The 18,655-nt window shown below is 51.3% G+C and overlaps 1 protein-coding gene across 2 annotated transcripts in view; it reads left to right on the forward strand.

Moving 5' to 3' along the window:
- The first annotated feature begins 4,226 nt into the window (after positions 1-4,226).
- The window catches only part of Hrh1 (histamine receptor H1), an 89,967-nt gene continuing 75,538 nt past the window's right edge, over positions 4,227-18,655 (forward strand). Inside the window, exon 1 of one of the 2 annotated variants that reach the window (XM_005365029.3) lies at positions 4,227-4,276. Coding sequence is in view for 1 of the 2 variants with exons in the window: in XM_026788023.1 (XP_026643824.1) it covers positions 4,780-4,798 (19 nt within the window). In the remaining variant the exon portion in view is untranslated. Of the gene's footprint in view, positions 4,277-4,520; positions 4,799-18,655 lie in introns of those variants that run through there. The other variant, XM_026788023.1, reaches the window with a different exon arrangement.

The raw sequence follows: 18,655 nt of genomic DNA on the forward strand, positions 1-18,655 counted from the left end.
ACAATGACCCCCCCCCCCGAGGACACTGACCATGCATATGTGTTCCACCATCTGGGTAAGTACAGGACAGCCTGTGTTTACAGAGCCTTCACCTTGTGCAAAGCCATTTCATCCTGTGGAATTGACTTGCATAGCCCTTTCTACTTGCAGTGAACCCAATGCTACTATCTTCATCTGGGGATGGAGAGGCTTATATGCACAGTGGTCCAGTGCTTTTCCCAGGATCCTGCTAGCATTTGGGTGCCCAAGTTTCTTTTCCCAGGCCTGTGCCCTGCTTCCTGGTGACCTCCTATACATGAAATCCCCTCCCTTATCTCCTGTTACAGAGTTCACACAAAATTGAGCACTTAAGAGAGGAGAGAGGGGAGAGGCCTGGTCATCTCAGCAAAGTATCTGCCATTCGTGTCCAAGGACCTGGGCTCATCCCCGATACCTTCAGATTATATATAATAATATTACATATATAGACAGACTTATATTCCCACCATGTATCTAGCCAACTTTGAAGTGGAAGAATCAGACTTTCAGTATTAGTTAGCTTTCCATCCCTGTGACAGAGAACCTGGGAATAAATCAGCTTTTGCGATGAGAAGACTGTTTTAACTCACAGCTTCCGAGGTCTGCTCTATTATCTGGGCCCTAAACTGAGGCACAAGTTCATGGCAACAGAAGTTTTTTGGGGAGGCAGAGGCTGCTTCTATCGTGGTAACCAAAAAGCCAAGGGACAGCAAGAGACAAAGAGGGAGCAGGGGCTAAAAACAACTATGTGATCACACTCCCAGTGGCCTGTGCCCTCCCTCACCCTCTAATCCCTCCCTTAGTAGCTGGGGACCAAGGCTTGAACAAGTGAGTTCTCGAGGGACATTCCAGATCCACACTCTAATACTGTCCAAGACCAGGAACTTGGATCTGAGTGAGAACCAACTAAAAGGCTGACTAAAGAGCCACCTGCCCTCTCTCCATTCTGGTCCCATTTGCTCTCTCAACCCCAGCAGGAAAGAACTCAAGCAAAGAACCATCTTGTCTAATTTTGGCAGTTTCATAACAATAACCTTGGGGGTCACTCAGCACCCAGACTGTGCTGTCCTTGAGGAACTAGCTAACTTCAGCTATGATGGGTGGGGAGCTGAATGGGCGCTCTGCCCAGACCTCCCTCTCTTGTCTAGAGCTTGCAGCATGACTTAAGAGCCCAGCATAAGTGACAGTCACTTCCTTTGGGTTGGGAAGGTTTTGTGAGTTCCCAGTCCTGTCTATGCAGGACAGACAATTCCTTCCTCATCAGTAGGGGACTACAAGCTGTCAGCTGATTCCAGTGGTATTTGTTCCCCACTCAGGCATGGTTCTGTGGCTGACAAACCGAGGCCCCTTGGACAAGTCCCTTCTCTTCTATGGATCTTCCTCAGTTTCCCCGTGTGAATGGGAAGAAGTCAGCCTGGCTATGGTGAGCCACAGTTCCTGTTTTCCAGAAGAGGAAGGAAGGGAGGAGACTCAGTTACTGAGCACCCATCAGAGTCAAGTGGTGCCCCGACTTCCACACAATACACACATTGACCCGATCCTAGGAACACTTCTGGAGGGAGGGGACACCCGCAACTTCCAGATCCAAAGTCACATTCCACTCATCACACCCAAGTCTGGGGATCCAGCCCTTGCCCTCTTCTAGACACTGGTGGCTGAAGAGTGACTGGCCTTACCACCAGACCAGCCATTACCATGTGACTCAAGCTTGGCCAACCAGAGCAACTCTTGTGATTACAGAGCCAGGTGTGTGGCTCAGGCCAGGCCAACTGCAGTTAGTCCTGGCATTTTTGCGGGAGTGGTGAGATGATTTCTTTGCCAATTGGTATTCCTGCTTCCCTATGGGAAGACTCAGCTCGTACTGAAGCAGACACCAGAACAGTGCAGACTGGGGGCAGGCTCACAGTGAGGTATGAGCTTCTGGGATAGGCTGTTCTGAATCTAGACTTATCCGGTAAGCTTTAAGGTTCAAGCACCCTTTCTGACCCAAACTGGTTATTATTACTGGTTACTGTTGCCCGCAGCAGAAAGAACCATGACCCAAATTCTGGCTATGACCTGGGCATTGTTCTCATTTTACCTACAGGTAGGGACACTGAGGCTCCAAGATGCAGAGTAAATGCAGAGAGGGCAAGTAGCCTCGCAGGGAGGCTTCATGACCGTTTCCTCCTCTTCCTCCAGTGACTGCTCTGGGACTCAGTTCCCTGCCTCTCTCACTTTTCTTCCACAAAGTACAGAAGCCAACTCAAACCCCTCCTGCCTCTACCTCCCAAGTGCTGTGATTACAGGCGCATGCGTCATACTAGCTCTCATCTGCAAACCGGACGAAGACAGAGCCTCCTCCTGGAGCTGCAGTGAGAAAGTAGGCACATTATCTCAGGTGAACCCCTAAGGCAGAGTCTCCACAGGACAGCGGAAAGGGAACTAGCCTTAGTTTTTCACCTGCTGCCTGCCTTTTGCTAGTTGGTGGATCCCAGACAGACATGGCCCAGGTTACAATATGGTCTGTCAGTCACAGAAGCCACAGCAAAAATTATCCAGAAATCTCCAGAGGCTTCAAATAATCTCTGAGACATTGTTTCTAAAATGTGGATTTTCCTAAAACCTCCCCTGGGGTAGAGCAGGCCTAAGTTGGCCTTAGGAAGTGAAACCTCTTCTAAGTGAAATTCCAAGTTATCAGGCCTTTGCTGACTTTCAGGAAACAGAGACGAAGGGACCCCACCATTTCCGAGGCTCCCCCCACTTCTGCACGCTCCACAGCTGTGGAGAGGAAATATCTTGCCTTACAGTTTATAGCAAGTGCAACCCTGGTGGCTCACTCAGTTCCAAAGGGTGCATTAGTCCCACAAAATGTAAATACGAAGGCCAGAAAGTAGCAACCGGAAGTGGAAGGAACTTGCCATGGATTCCTGTGCTCTTGGATCTCCGGAGGTACAGGTTGGGGCGGGGGGGGGGGCTTTTATCTGAGTCATATCAGTCAGGCAGGGTTGGTACCCAGGTCTGACAGCTGTCCTGAATCCAGCTGTGTGTCTCTGGGGTTCCTAACGGCATTTCTAACAATTTTGGAGCCCTACCTTTGCAACAGGCACACACAGGCTCAGGGTCTAGGGTTACTGTGGGGCCTTGTACCAAGTAAGCCTTGTGTGTAGATGACATCATTGGACTTACCAAGGGCCCCACTAAGATGAAGACTGGCTTGGCCTTGGCCCTTGGGCTCAGGCGAGGTGGGATGAAAGTACAATCCTCTCTGGGACCCTCTAGAAGCTACACAACCTCTCTAGGCCTCGGTTTCCTTACCTGTAAATGGGGCTGAAGAGTGTTCTTTCCTCTCATGTAGTGTGAGATTTAAGGAAGGGCACTCCTGTAGTCCTGGGAACAGAGTTGGACCCACGGGACAGAATGGGATTAAGGCCACCATACAGGTCTGTGGCTATGAGCCCCGTGGGGCTGGGCCTGCATTCCTATGAACTAGGAGAGGAGGATGAGTCCCTTCTAGGGGACAGGCTGTCGTGCCAAGGAGGAACCACTTCCCTCCCTCGGTTGCCTTCCTCTCGCTAAGTGTTGAAGCCATAATTCTACATTAAAAGGGCTTTCCTGGAACGGAAGGAGAAAGGAAAAACGCCCTCTTCCAGCTCAGAAAATGAGCAAGTTCCTCAAGTTCCATCCTGGAGACCTGTGGACACACACACTCGCACACTCACACTCCCGTCTTCCTAAGTGAAAGGGTACAGTAAAAGTTGAACTCTCTTGAATAGCTCAGTACAAGGTCCTGGAACTTTCTCTGTAGACCAGGCTAGCCTCGAACTCACGGAAGATCTGACTGCCTCTGCCTCCTGAGTGCTGGGATTAAAGGTGTGAGCCACCACCGTCCAGCTACACTTTGATCCCTCTCCTATCTTCCTCCTTCCACCTGTGGTTGAATTTGCGAAGCATCCTGTCTGCTCCTTCGTATCTGAGTGTGGTCTGTGGCTCTGCGTGCCCCAGGGTACATGTGCCGTGGCAGTGGCAGGAGGGCTGTCGCCAGGTTTCCGACTCGTCCCTGGCCTGTGGCCAGGCAGGCGCAGCGCTCTGCCATAGACTCGGGGCGCGGTGGTGGAAGCTGGGCGGGGGTAGGGTGCCCTGGGGCTGGTGTTGGGCGGGCCCCTTGGCGGCTCCTCCCCCGCGCCCGCCTCCGCGTGCTCCCGCCACCCCCGCGGCCTCCGCCACCGCACCAAGCCGCCTGGCAGCCGCCGCCAAACTTTCCCCGGAGCCAGCGCGGGTGAGTCGGAGCGGCGGCGCGGGCAGGGGCGGGAACCGGGTGGCGGGCGAGGATGCGCTCAGGCTCTGAGCTCCTCGCCCCCGCAGGGCGGCGGGGATACCCCGCAGGTGGCCGCACGAGGTGGGCGCGCCGGTACCTTGGCGACGGGGGCGACCTGGGTAGGATGGCGGAGCTGTGGCTACTGCGCCCGGACGCACAAACACCTGTGGCTTCCTCCGGCTTGGTCCAGGCGCGCCGGTCCTCGTGGGCTTCGCGACTCCTGGGCCGGAGGGCTGCCTCTGGGGCTCCTCGAGCTTCCTGGAGGGTCTGACTTTGATGCAAACGGTGAACCCAGCCTCAGGGTGGAGGTGCGATCTCCATGCCAAGCTCCGGGTATCCACTATCTTTCAAATCCTCCTGAATCCCCAGGACCCAGGTACTAACATACCCACTCTACAGAGGAGGAAACTGAGGCTAGGGGAGGGAAAGTTGTGCCGCAGAGAAGAGCCTTGAGCCTAAATTGGATGAATCCAAGCTACTTAGGTAGGTGGAACCCAAACCAGGTGTCTGGGTATGAGAAGCATCTGAACCTGCACTCCCTTCTTTCCCAGCTGGCTGTACCAGAAGGGATCCTTTGGGGAGAAAAGGGTGGATGCTGTGGCCAGGATGTGGATTATGGTGGCAGAGGTCCGTGGGGGGGGGGGGGCTGCCCTTTCGGGAAAGGGTTGGGGGATACCAAATTCTGGGATTTACGCCGGGTTGTTCTGGAAGCAGAGCACAGCGGTTCTCTACAGAAGCCACCTTTTGAGGCGCTTGCTAGCCCGGGGATGCTCCAGGCAGGGTCACTGTCCTCCGACAGGGGGCTCCCACCTAAGACGAAGTGGAGCTGAGGGAACCGGCAGTATCCGGCTAGAAGATACCCGGGCTGGGGTACTTGGAGAGCACATTCCGTTGTTGGGGGAATGTTGGAGGGGGGCGGGGAGAGGGAGGGCAGGAACCTGAGCGCAGGTGAAGTGTGTCACTGGATCATAAAGAGGGCAGGTGGGGCTCTGACAGGGAGGACTTGAATGCCCCCCTCTTAGCTTTGTTCCTGGGACCCACCAGCAGCCCAGCCCTTGGAAACAGAGGAAGAGCCCACTGGAGATGGTTATGGATTAACATAGTTTATCCAGCAGCCATTCAAAGCACCAGTACTGAGCAATAGGTGGAGACTCAGAGAGGTTAAATAGATTGCCTAGAGTTGGCCAACTGGTCGGTGGTGGAGTGGGGATTGATTGGGTACCAGGCTTGCCTGTATCTTGGACTATCAGTAAAGCTCAGGTGGCAGATGGAACCTCACTCAGGTCCTTCTGTGCTGTGGCTGACGGCAGTGGAGATAAACAATAGAGGGTGCTAGGCAACAGGGTCCACAGCACCCCTGCTTCTGCCTCCTGTAGGTCTCTTTGGGTGGGTTGCTGCCACTGAGTTCCTTCTTACAGGAATCCCTGCTCACCCCGCGTTGATATCCTACTGTGACCCGGGGCTAGATGGACCTTCAGTCCATGGCCACCTCACTACCCGCAGAATGTTGCGCCTGGTGGAGGACAGGGTTTGCCTGATGCAGTTTTCATATATGACAAAGACCTGAAAAACCAGCAGGTAACTAGGTACCACCCATCTATAATATCAGAGCTTGTACAGAGGCCAGAGCTGCCTGCCGAGGTCCCCATCATCCCCCAACCCCCCAGAACACAATCTAGACAACCAAGGCTTGAAGGGGGTCCCCGGCCTTGATTTGAGTGTGGTGGGACGGTGTTTATATGTGGATTTCTCCCCTTGCACACTTTCCTTTCTAAAGCCAAGGAGTGCCTGGTAGAAGCCCAGGGGCTCTTCCTCAGTAGCAAGGCATTTGTAGGTGCATTTCCAGGCCCAATCACGTGCTGTCTCTTATGCGCCATCACAAGCTGCTCCACCTGTTTCTGTCTCCCCATGTTTCGAATGGAGGTGTTTGTGGTTCCTTCCTCCCTGGGCTGGTGAGAGCATTCAATTGTGTTCACATTGACAGGGCGCTGCAAAGGTACCTTGTAATTCACCAGAGTACCATGTAAGTGCAGCTGTTGTCACTGCCACCCGGACAGCCTGTGCACTCCTGGCCACTGCCAGACATGTGCTGCTTTGGTTTTATTTTGTGATGCTGGGAATCTAGCCCAGAGCCTTGTTCATGTTACGCGAACATTCGACCACTGAGCTACATCTCCAGATCCAAGGACCGCCCCCACTCCACTTTCTCACCTGTAAAGTGGGGCAGATTCAAAAGTCTTCCTGCAGCCCCTCATTTTAGCAGGTAGAAGACTCCTCACTCAGCCAGCTCTGCACCGGGTCCTAGGGAAGCCCCAGGCATTGCCACTATTGTCATGGCTACCCCGGCCTGACTCCTTCACCTTGCAGCCTGAACTTTATTCTTTTGTGTGGTGTGGATCGGAGCAGTTTTCAAGCAGATGTTTTCTAAAAGGAAGTGGCCAGGCTGGGAGGGACTGGGGAGCTGGAGGACAGAAGAAGGTGTTTCCTGTCTCTCAGCCTGGATTTGAACCCTGTGGTCATTGTCTGGGTTCCCCATGGAGAGGCAAGAGTCTCTTGACGATTTCAGGGTTAGAGGGCATGCGTGAGGTCTGTTTCACAAGATCTTTCCGCAGCTGTCCCAACAGAGGATACCAACCATTGCCTCTGAGCATGTGCAGCTGGCTGTGGCGATGCTGCGTGCCTTCAGAAGTCTGCAGGCTCCCTCCCAGGGAAGCACACGCGAGGTTGAAGCCCATTTTCATTCCTTAGAACTGAATGACTATGGACTCGAGTATCCTCATCTGTGAAATGGCCATGAATCTTCCCTGTGCCTGGGATTAACTCTGAGATAGACAGACAAAAGAAAAGAAAGGAAAGAAAAGAAGAACCAGCTGAGTGTATAAATGGCAAAGAATTACATGCAATTGTAAATAATTCTCATTAGCATTCAGACTGGGCGTTAGCTGTAATTGCTCCTGATCCAAGACGCTTTATCTGAAAGCTGTACCTGGCAGAGGATCATTCAAGCCTCAGTCACCCGCTGCCCTCTCCTTTCACAGTGACGCGGAGCATTGCTGAATCTCGGGATGTAATTATAACAAAGCGTCTGCATCTTATAAGTGACTCACTTCTGCCATTAATGGTAGCAGAAGACTCAGCTACACTCTATCAGGGAACAATGCTGCTGATGCTGCCCAGGGAGGGGGTGGGAGGATGCCTCACCTCTTTTATGCACTCATCAACCCCGTGGTAATTCTCTGCTGATCCTGCAGGAGGATCACAGGGACTGAAGCTGACAGCTCTCACTTGGCCTGGTGGCTTGCTCACATGGTAAGGGGCCATTGCACCTTGTTGCTGTGAGATGGATGTGTGTTAGCAACCATGGTACCATTAAAAAGGAGGGAGTGGAAGGGGGAGATGAAAGCAGTTCTGGGGATGAGTTGAAAACGTAGCCACTGGCGTCCGGTGGAGCTGAGTTCGGATGTGGGTTCTGCCAGTTGGTTAGTGAGCTCTGGGTGGGTTCCCAACTAGAGAACGACTCTTGTAGAGCAGGGGCTTGGTCTTGTTAAGTACCCCCATTACATGAGGGGCACGATGGCTGCCTAGTGGAGAATTGAACCTTGCCTTTCTCATCTGTAGAATGGAGCCAGATAGGACAACACCTTACCTAGGGTTTGCTAAGAGAAGTAATTGAAGAAATGTTATTACCCAAGTAAGGACTCTGTGATGCCTTTGATAACAAATGGATGGACAGAAGGGAGGAAGTATTGTCCAGGTTAGGAGACAGAATATTAGTCTCTTACCCCCAGACTACAAAAAAGCAATAGTACGGGCCAGAAGAGGGTCCTGTATTTAGTCAGCACACTACAAGAGTGTTTTCACGTTCATTTGCTCCTGACCCAGAGGCAGGAATCCCTGTCCTTGCTTTACAGGTGAGGAAACCCAGGTTGATGGAACAGTGCAAATGCTTGTAGCTATTTCTACAGACAAGATCAATACACACCAAAGCCCTAGCTGAAAAGCAGTATGAAAAGGAACCGCAGGTCCTTCTATGTTGTGGCTGGAGATAAACAATAGAGGGTGCTAGGCAATAGAGCTCACGACACCCCTGCTTCTGCCCCCAGTGGCTCTCTTTGGGTGGGTTGCTGACATTGAGTTACTTCTTACAGGAATCCCAGCTCATCCGGTGTTGATATTCTGCTGTGACTCAGGGCTTGTTGGACCTTCCATCCAAAGCTCCCCAGCTCCCCTCAGAGCAATGCCCCTGGTGGAAGAGTGTTACTCTCTATTGCCCTCCAGAGGGTGGAAGGGGTAGTGTTGAGACTTCCATGAACATTGTATCTCTTTTCAATGCAGGGTTTCTATGACTACTTTTAACAGCCCATAGTGTGAATTCTTAACTTTCTCTTGATGACTCAGTACATCTTTTGTTAGCTATACTCCTTGATAGTTTGAGGCTGTTGCATCTGTTGGACATTTATATATTTTAAATTAATGTTCTGTTTGTTTCTTGTTAGGGAAATACATTTACATTTTGAAAATTGATTTTGCACCCAGAAATATTTGCCAGACTTCTTACTAATTAAAACTGCCCTAGTTGATTCTTTAGAAAGCATGGCATATACAATGATAGGAGATACAATGAGCAATTTCATCTCTTTCTTTCTAATTCTCTCTTTCCTCCTAAGACTTCAGTATGGTAAATGAAAGTATCCTATGGGCATTGTGCCTCTTGCTGGGGCTGTATAGGAGCTATTCTAATTTGAAGATTAAATATAGATTGACTCTAAGTTTGTGGTAAATCACTGTGTCAGGTTGAAGAACTCCCTTGCATTCCCAGTGTCTAGTTTTTAGTTATTTTTAGTTATAGATGGAAGTAGGCATTTTACAGATGCTTTTCCTGCATCACTCTGAATGATCACATGATCTTTGCCCCCCTCTCTTGGCCTGATAAACAACCTTGATTTTTGCCTCTTTGGCAGAAACCCACTCTGCATCATCCTGCAGCATCTCTGCTGATGATCTTTTAGCATAGGATTGTGATGTGAGTTTCCAGTGAAATTCCTGATGGTTTACTTATTCAAGCAAGTATTTATCAGACTTTGAGTGGTTTAACCTTTTTCTGGGCTGGAAGCAGTTGCTGAAGCAGGATGCTGTTCTTCATGGGGTGCTTGCTGGAGCTCACCAGTGGGGAAGAAAGCCAAGCTGGAGGTCACGGGTGAGACACACAAGTGGAGGGTGGGGAAGAAACCTAGCTCAGCCAAGGCTGCCAGGAACTTTCCAGCACTGGGAGACTCCCGCCGTGGAGGACAGAAATGCCCAGAGACTGCCAGCTATCAGTCCCGAGCGACATGGGGAGAGCCAGCCATGCACACGGCATGAGAGGTCTGCCAACCCAGGACCCCAGAAGGGGGAGATTCAGCCCCAAGTGAAGCCTAATGCTTGTGGGCTGCAGTTGAGTCTCCTCCCGAGCCTATCGCAGCTTCAGGCTGTGTGCTGGTGATTCATCATTCCCCCGTGGCCAGAGACTGAGGAACTTGACTTCCTCCCGCATCCATCCTCTTCTAGGGGGTGGCGGGGACTCTCTCCAGCATGTTTTACAGGACCCCCCCCCAGTGACCCAGTACTGTGTCTGCTCCTGACCTCCCTCCCACACCCTCCTCCACTCCTCTGGGTAACCAGATAGGGCTGAGATTCTCAGCTGGAATCTTCTCTTGGTCTTCTTTGCTGGATGTGCCAGGTCCTGTACTAATTTGGATCCTCTTTCTTAGTCACTGTAACAACACTATGGGTGGTACTTCCTACTTCTCCCAGATGAGGAAAAGCAAGACTTTTAGTTGATTATCTCCAAAGGTTTCGTTTTTCACAGTAAAACGATTTGCTTTTTACCTATTTAAGCAAGTTTTCTTTAGGCTCCCCGTTCCGTTTACTGAATCCACCTTCCTTCCTTATTGCTTCTCTCTGTTGCTTCATGTGTCAGAACTGGATCCCTTCGTGGAGGCAGAGCCGCAAATAGAAGCTGCACAGCTCCAGAGGCCACTGCTAGCATCGGCCACACTGGACACTGGCTGGAGGTTTCTGTCTGGGCTGTGGTGTTGTATGTTTGTCCTGCTGGCTTGAGGAGTCAGCAGAGGCAGGAAACAAGGTGTCTGCAAAGAGCTTGACCAAGGGGAGCTTGACCAAGGAACGGTTGCCTCAGGGATCAGGGAGAGAGGAGAGCATTTTTTTTTTTGTCCTACCTGAAAACAGGGGTGAGATAAGGGTGTTGTTTATCGAGGAGCAAGCACACATAGCACAGAGCCTGAGCACGCAGTCACACTCAGCCTCCCTTAGAGGCAAGGTAGGGAAGGAGTCAGGCAAGAAACACCTATTATAGTCTCTGCAGCCAGTGGCCACTGTTGGCTGGGAAGAGGCAGACAGGTGGATGAGCAGACAGCAAGTTCCTCTTCTGAGGTCCATGCAGGCAGAGAGGAGATATGGAGGAGTGGGGACCAAGCTGCACATTTAAGGGCTGTTTGTATAGTGTGTATTTTATAGCTACCAAATGTATTTTATAGCTACTAAATGTCTACCCAGATGTATTTTATAGCTATCAAATGTATTTTAAGCTGCCAGATGCCCGCCTTTCTAGGCAATTTCCCTGTGGTTTCTTCATTCAGCTGGGCTTCTTGCATTTGTCACCGGCTTTGCTCTGTTCTTGAAGAGGCTCTCTGATCCTCGTTAGGTAAATGCACACTGCTGTCCTTTGCCCTGAGCTCATGTGAAGAACAGAGCCATGCCCTGGCTCCAAGGCTTTGAATGGGACCTGTCCCCAGGGGTCTCACTCACTGTGGTTTTTGTGGTCCCAGGGACCTTTCTCTGGGTAACTAGGCTCCAGCCTCCCTGGAGGGTTGCAGACAGCCCTGCTCTTTCTAGTGTTTCCCAAGGCTCTCTGTATGAGTCTGGGGGAAGGATGATCCTGCATTTAAATCAGGCCATTCCCATCTCTCCCTGAAAACAAGAACATTTGAGGCAGAAAAAGCCAAAGAGACTGTCGTATACACAGACTCAGCTGTACAGTGCTACTTGCCAATCCAAGGGTCAGGGCTGGGGACATAGGGCTCTGTGTTGGTCCCATCACCTTCCAGATGGTGTTCTGGTAAAATGCCCTGGCTTGTCTGTGTCTTGTGCCCTCCCTGTATAACGGGCTGTGTGACAGTATAGTCTCATGCCATATGATACTTTGGGCAAAGACAGACGTCAGTGTCTCATAGATTACAGTGAGGCAGAGTAGACATTGTCACCACAGGAGGTGACAGTTGTGTGTGTTTCTGCTGTCAGACTTTCCAGCGGGATAGACTTGACGACAATAGACTGCAAGGCCTCGGTTCATGTGCTTATGCCTTAAGCTTTAGCAAAGAGTTTACAAAGTAAAATAATAATGATGATAATAAGGGGACCCAGGTACGATAGCTCACGCCTGCCACACCGGCACTAGCAACTGAAGGTGGTAGAGTCAGGAGTTCGTGGTCATCACTGGCTACATAGTGAGTGTGAGGCTAGCCTGGGAGACAAGAGGTCCTGCCTCAAAAACAAACAGACAAAACCCAACCACCTCCACCACCAGTTAAACACACACACACGCACACACACACACACATGGGTAGAAAAATGGCTCAGGGGTTAAGCTGCTCTTGCAGAAGACCTGGGTTCAGTCCCTAGCACCCACATGGTGGCTCACTACCACCTGTAATTCCAGTTCCACAGGACCTGATGCCCTTTTCTGACCTCCAGGGTACACACATACATGGTACACATCCCTACACATCAAATAAATATGTTAAACATTATAACCAGTCTTAGGGACTTCCTGTATAGTTTTCTTGGAGTCTGTGGCAGTGACGAGGCATTTTCCTAGATAGACTTTACAGCTGATGACAGAGTAGCCACTGCCCTATAGGATCCACCCACTGGAAGAGCAGGAATAGGGGACATCTTTCTATCCTGTTTCATATATTTTGAGTGCTCCTTTTCTATATCTGGAAGCTTTTTGATTCATTCATTCATTCATTTGTTAATGATGCATTTTTCTCCTTAAAAAAAGTTTTTTGAGTTTTGCAATTTTACCTGTATGTCTGTCCATGTGTGCAGTAGCAGAGGAGGCCAGAAGAGGTCATCGAATCCCTTGGGACTGGAGTTGCTGAAGGTTGTCAGCCGCCATGTGGGTGTTGGGAATTGAACCCAGGTGCCCTGCAAGAGCAACCAATGCTTTTCACTGCTGAGCCATCTTTCCAGTTCCTCTTTATGATTTTTTGTTTTAAAGCTAGAGCTCACTCCATAGCCCAGGATGATCTAGAACTTGCTCTGTAGCTCAGGCTGCCTCCACCCTGTCCCAGCTCTCCAAGTGCTAGGGTTCCAGGTGTGCAACCACCAGCCACATCAGCTTAGACATGTCCAGATGTGAATACTTAGAGTTGTGTCCCTGTCACCGGTGGTATTTGGAACACTCCGGGCTGTGCTGATTTGTAGCCAGGGCCAACTGTTCGTGCCATATAGCCTGGGTTGCTGCAGCCTCTGCCACTCTGGTGTGCTCATGCAGCAATGGAATCGCCTTCCAACGAGTGTCTCATAACGAATTCTGTCACATCCCTGTCGCTCAGTGACGCCCAACAATTTACTGCCAGGATCGTTTCTGAGTATCAAATGAGTTGTGGAGCTCGAGAGAATTGATGTTTGAAAAGCATCTACAATAGGGGCATAAGTATATTAAATAAGCCGATTAATAAACAGCTGCATGGGACACCCCCTCCCCTCCCACAGGAAGTCAGCCCTCATTGTGTTGGGCTTTTAATTTGTAGAGGTATGGTCCTGTCCCTGAATGTCAGAAAAAATGGCATTTGTGGGGAAGGGGAGAATCCTAGTGACGGTTGCTGAGACTTCCCTAGGGGAAGGTTCTAGGGAGTCATGCTGGAGCCTAAGGGTGTGTGGGTTTGGTGGTCATCGGTGAGGTTTCTGAGTCTTATCCTGGACATGTTTTGACTGCATGTGTGCCTGTGCATGGTGGTGCCCACTGAGACCAGACAGAAAGCATCAAATCCCCTGGAAATGGATGGTTGTGAGCCTGTATGGGTGCTGGGAAGCCTCTGGAAGGGCAGTAAGTGCTTTTAACCACTGAGACACCTCTCCAGGCTCCCTCCAATCTTTAGCTTGCAAGAAAGCATCTTAATCTCCTTGGCCCCAGTTTCCTCATCTGGAAAAGGGGCACAACAGTGGTACTCATCTGACAGTATTATTGAGTGCCTAGTGTCCCAGGTCCTATAAAGGCCTGCACTTTCTCATCCCCAGGTCCCCAACTGTCTCCTCCTCAGGGAGGCCTGCTCTGCCTCCCTGCCACCCCCAGCAACCTATAGGATGGGAACATATCTTCTGGCACCCTTTCATCTGTAGTGACCTTATTAGCAGCCGGCACCTCGTAGGCGCACAAAACCTACCTAATGCAAGCTGAAAGGTAACAGGTGGCAACACAGCCCACCACAGTGTCTCTGCTTAATGTAGGGCTGGCACCAGGCCACTCAGACTGTGGAGCTGAATGGCCGGTAGTAGGAAACCCTGGACAGAGCCAAGCTGTCTTCACTCTTGCTTTGGGAGCTCAATAAATATTTGTCTGTAATTTATCGATTGATTCTCACAGTGCCTGGCACCGGGCTTGACTGAGGCCCTCCATTAGCAAGTCAGGAACACGAGATAGAGATAGATGGTGTTTCCTCCCGTGGTTTCTCCTGTAGGGGGCTGGGTGAATAGTAGGCTTTGCCCAGCCACAGCTCTGTCCAACTGAATGAAGATAAAAAGGCCAGGCAGCTGGAGAACAAAATGTCACCGTGATTGCCAATCAGCATTGCTCGAGAGTGTGGCTTGAAGACAGAGCTGGCTGGGCTCCTGCCCAGGTGCAGTGGTGCTGAGGATAGCCAGGCGGTCCCTCTTTCCTTGGGGAGAGTCTAGCAGCCTGGAGGCTGCCCATCAGGCTAGCTCTGGCTGGATCTATTTGCACAATTCCTTTTAGAACTGTGTGAACGTGTGTGCGTGTGCATGTGTGTGTGTGTTTGCGTATATGTCCAGTTCTGTGGAAAGAAGTAGAAAAGACAGTTAAGATTAGCTAGGGCAGGGAGGAGTGGCAGTTGAGGTGTCAGGTACTGGCTTATTATCTGTGTAAGCAGAGGAGGATGGAAGAAACAAGGTCACTGGCCTTTTGGGGCTCCCACCCCATTGACAGAGGCAAAGAGCCAAGCTCTGGGCACTGAACAATAGGGCCTTCCCTTCCCGAGGTCATCCTGTTTGCCCATCCACTCTGGGAGGGGAGCATTGAGGCTGAAGGCTCTGGCTGACATACCTGAGCAACCAGCAGACTCTGGAAAACTGTTGTGGAGGGCCAGGCAAGGGGAGACTGTTGTGGAGAGAGGGAAGCAGGGCAGCTCTTAGGAAGCAGTGCCTGAGCACTGGGCAGGCGGCATGGTTGTCGCCTGCTGTCATTGTTGGAGGCGGCGCTGAAGCTGTGTTCGTTACTAGCTCAGACTAGCTCGCTGTGCTTGTCTTGTTCTTCATTGTGCGGACTCAGTCCTGGGGTTTTGATTTTGCACCTAGGGTAGAAGAGACACTCTCCTCATGGGTGGAGCCTCTGCGGGGAATTCCGAGTTCTGCAGGCATAGTGCGGTTTGCCCACTTGGGGGAGCTAGGAGTGGTGTTCTCTCTCTCTCTCTCTCTCTCTCTCTCTCTCTCTCTCTCTCTCTCTCTCTCTCTCTCTCTCTCATATGCGGGAGTGTGCTTAGTGAGGGCAGTCTGCAGGGCTTCCGTGGGCTGGACAAATGGAGTTGGGCCCCTGAGAGGTATGGTAGCTAACCAGAGACATCCTTCCTGCACTTCCATCCCCATAGGGGACAGGTGGCAGCATCCCACTCATTGCCAAGCCTGTTCCCTCCACTCTCCCTGCCCCAACTTTAGTATAGACCTCATTGTCTCTTCACAGGACCCCTGATACCTGCCCCACTGCCTCCTAAAGCCCACTGTTATCACCTGACTATTCCAGGGTAGAATCTGGCCATGTCACCTCCTGTTCCAAACCCAGGGATGACGTCTAGGGCCATTATAAGGAATGAGCCCTTGACTGAACCAAGAGAGGCATCTGTGATGGATGCGCTGGCAGGGGATGAGAGTCAATGTCAAAATCACATGGGCGTCATGTACAGTGTCCTGGTTAGTTTTGTCAGTTTGACATACGCCAGGGTCATCCAGGAAGGGGGACTGCCAATGTACATCAGTTTGCCGTACGCAAGCCTGTGGAGGCATTTTCTTAATTGATTGATATGGAAGAGCCCAGCTCAATGTGGGTGGTGCCACCCTGGCTGGGTGGTCCTGGGTGTTTGAGAAAGCAGGCTGAACAAGCCACGGGAAGCAAACAGCATTCCTTCATGGCGTCTGTTCCAGTTCCTGTGTCCAGTTTCCCATCCTGAGTTCTCGCCCTGGTTCCCTCAGTGATGGATTACAAGCTGTAAGCCGAAATAAACTCTTTCCTTCCTAAGTGGCTTTACAGTGGCAGGGTTTTATCACAGAAATAGAAACTTAGTAAGGACAGAAATCATAGACAACAGGGTACCCTGGTCACAGCGTGGCTTGGGCCCACTCTGACCAGGCCGCTTGGCAGCTGTGCACGGGAGAAAGTGCTTAACCCATCTACTCAGCACCCTCACCTGTGGAACACCGAAGAGTCTACACCTCATGGCGCTGGATGGGTGGTAGGCACTCTGCTGTCTACACTGCCAGCCCGTGCTGGGGACAAGGAGCACTTGTGTTGGCTCTGATCCAGCCACGTGACACATAGACGCAGCTGCTTTCTCCTGCTTTCTAGCTGTAGGACTCAGGGTACGTGTGTCCTCTTCCAGGAAGCCCACCCTGATCACTCCCAACCTGGGTCAGGGTCTTCTCTGGCCCACAGCAGCCCTGAACCTGTATCTGCCACACACATTATTTCTTACTGTCGCCATGTGTCTCCCTAGGGTATGAGCCACCTGAGGATGCAGGGCTGTGACCGGCCCCTTGTTATATGTTTGACATCCATCACAGTGCAGGGAAGATAGCAATAGTTAGGAGGTTGTTTAAGAAGTGGATGAATGAGTGAATGGGGGAAGATGAGCAGGACTTTGAAACATGAGACTTCCTTGAGGAGACCGAGGAGATGGGCCATTCCAGGTGGATGGGGCAGAGCACTAGGGTTGAGGGGTTGGAAGGGTGCACCCCATCAAGGGTGTATGTTAAGGTGCCCCTCGGAGGGTGACTTGGGAACTTAGCAGGAAGTAATGAAGGGGAACAAGATGGGACAGGCTGGGATGCTTTGTGTGGTGAAAGGAGTGTGGCCGTGATGGGGTGGGCATAGTGGAGGGAGGGAGTTGCTGAGGAGGAGTTCTCCACGTCTGTCTGACCTGATGGATCTGCTGAACACCTCTGTCGCATCATGGATTGTTTATGAGTTGACGAGAGTAACTGACTCCTTCTAGGGCCAGGCTGTAGAGTTTTCAGAGGTGAAAGCTAGAGGTCCAGTTGTGTGGTTGATTTTTGCCAAAAAGAAAAAAAAAAATCTTTGCGTGCACAGAGATGCAGTGTTCACGCCTCCCTTTTAACTTCCTCACCACGGAGGGTTGCAGGCATAGGGTGTGGGCTGCAGGCATAGCGTGTACCGTGCATGCTGATGCGGTGTCCCAGCGAGTGTCCCTCAGTTCTGCAGGGGTGAAAATTATATAGCGTCCTCCTCAGGTGAACTTTCCCCCAACTTGCCTCCTCTGTGGAGGCCCTGGCTGGAGTAGTCAGATGCCAATACAGGCCTTTTGATGGGAGACTTCCCTCTGAATCCTGCTTGTCTGAAAGCAATAGGAAAGACAGTGCGTGGGCCAGCAGCTGAGGCTCACAGAGCTTGGATAGGGGTTGGAGGTTGTTTATAGGTATCACAAATTCTGCGCACTGAGGACCCTGAACAGCCATGGCCTGTGGTTCTGACAGGTGATAAAGCAGACGAGTCACGAGGACACAGGGAGGGGACAGTGCGAACGGAGACTCAGAGACTGAGTGACTCACTCTGCAGCGCACAGCTAACGAGGAGCCAGGCTAGAGTTTGAACTGGGATCTCCTGGGCCTCTGATGCCACATGCCTGGTGCAGCGTGGGAATGGCCACGTTTAGCCCATCCTTACAGGTGGGAAGTCAGGCTGCTTTCATTCATCTAACTCTTTCCTAATGATGAAAAGTGGGTGCTTGCAGGAGCTGTGTGCGTCACCCATCCCTTGAGCTCCAGCCTGGATACTTGATTCTGGGGGAGCCTGATGTTGCTTGTTTCCTGATACGTTCATTAGAGGCAGGTAGGAGAAAAAAAAGGCTGCACAGACCAAGTAAAACCAAATACTGAGCATTGGGTAGAAGTGCAGCCTTGGAGTGAGTGGCAGACGCAGAAAGACACAGGCTTTGGACTGACACTGGGCTGGCTTGTTCTGTTAGTGTCAAGAGCTAAGGGTGGCCAGTCCCATGCTTCTCTGTGACTGGTTTGGGGAGAAAGTCCCGCAGAAGAGAGCACTTTTGCTGAATGCGCGCTGTCCTTTTTTTTTTTTATCTCAGATACAGAGCTGTGCGTCGGGCTCTGAATGCCACTCTGAGAACACTTGTTTTCAAGTTGAGCATCTCCACATCCATGCTTCCTGGGGTAATTGCCCTCATCAGTCTCGCCAGCATCACCTGACCCAAGGCTGGGTGATAATGGCGTGTGCTGAGCATCTCCTGGGAGTTGGGCATGATGCTAGGCATTCGAGTGTCTGTGCTCTGAGCAACTCTGTAAGGTTGGGATTGCTGTTATCACATCTGTGGGATGAGCTGGGAGCTGGAAGAGTTGCAGCGTCAGGACATGTCACCTCAAAGGTTTGCCAAAGACTTGGCCCCTGCCCGTGCTGCTTTGTTTTCACAGAACCTTTGGGAGTTGGAACCTGATGAGAGGATGTTAGGCCATCAGGGGACGTGCTCTTGAAGAGACAGTAGCACCCCAAGCCCTTCCTCTCCATTCACTGCTTCCTGGCTGCTATGAGGTGAACAGACGGTGACTTTGAAGTGACAATTGTGTTCCTGTCATGATGTACAGTGTCAACACAGGTCCAAAGTGGCAGAGCCAAATGACCATGGACTATCGCCTCTGTGAACCAAAATATCCCTTGTTCATTTTACGTTGATTGTCCCTGCTGTTTTTCCACAGTCACGGAAAGCTAACTGACACGGAGAGTAAGTTCTCCAAGGCATATCCTTCCTCTGTTGGTGGCGGTGCTAACCCTGCAGCCCAGGTCTCCTGACTTTTTTTTTT

Source organism: Microtus ochrogaster, unplaced genomic scaffold, assembly GCF_000317375.1.
Source record: "Microtus ochrogaster isolate Prairie Vole_2 unplaced genomic scaffold, MicOch1.0 UNK1, whole genome shotgun sequence".
In the NCBI taxonomy this organism is placed as follows: domain Eukaryota; kingdom Metazoa; phylum Chordata; class Mammalia; order Rodentia; family Cricetidae; genus Microtus; species Microtus ochrogaster.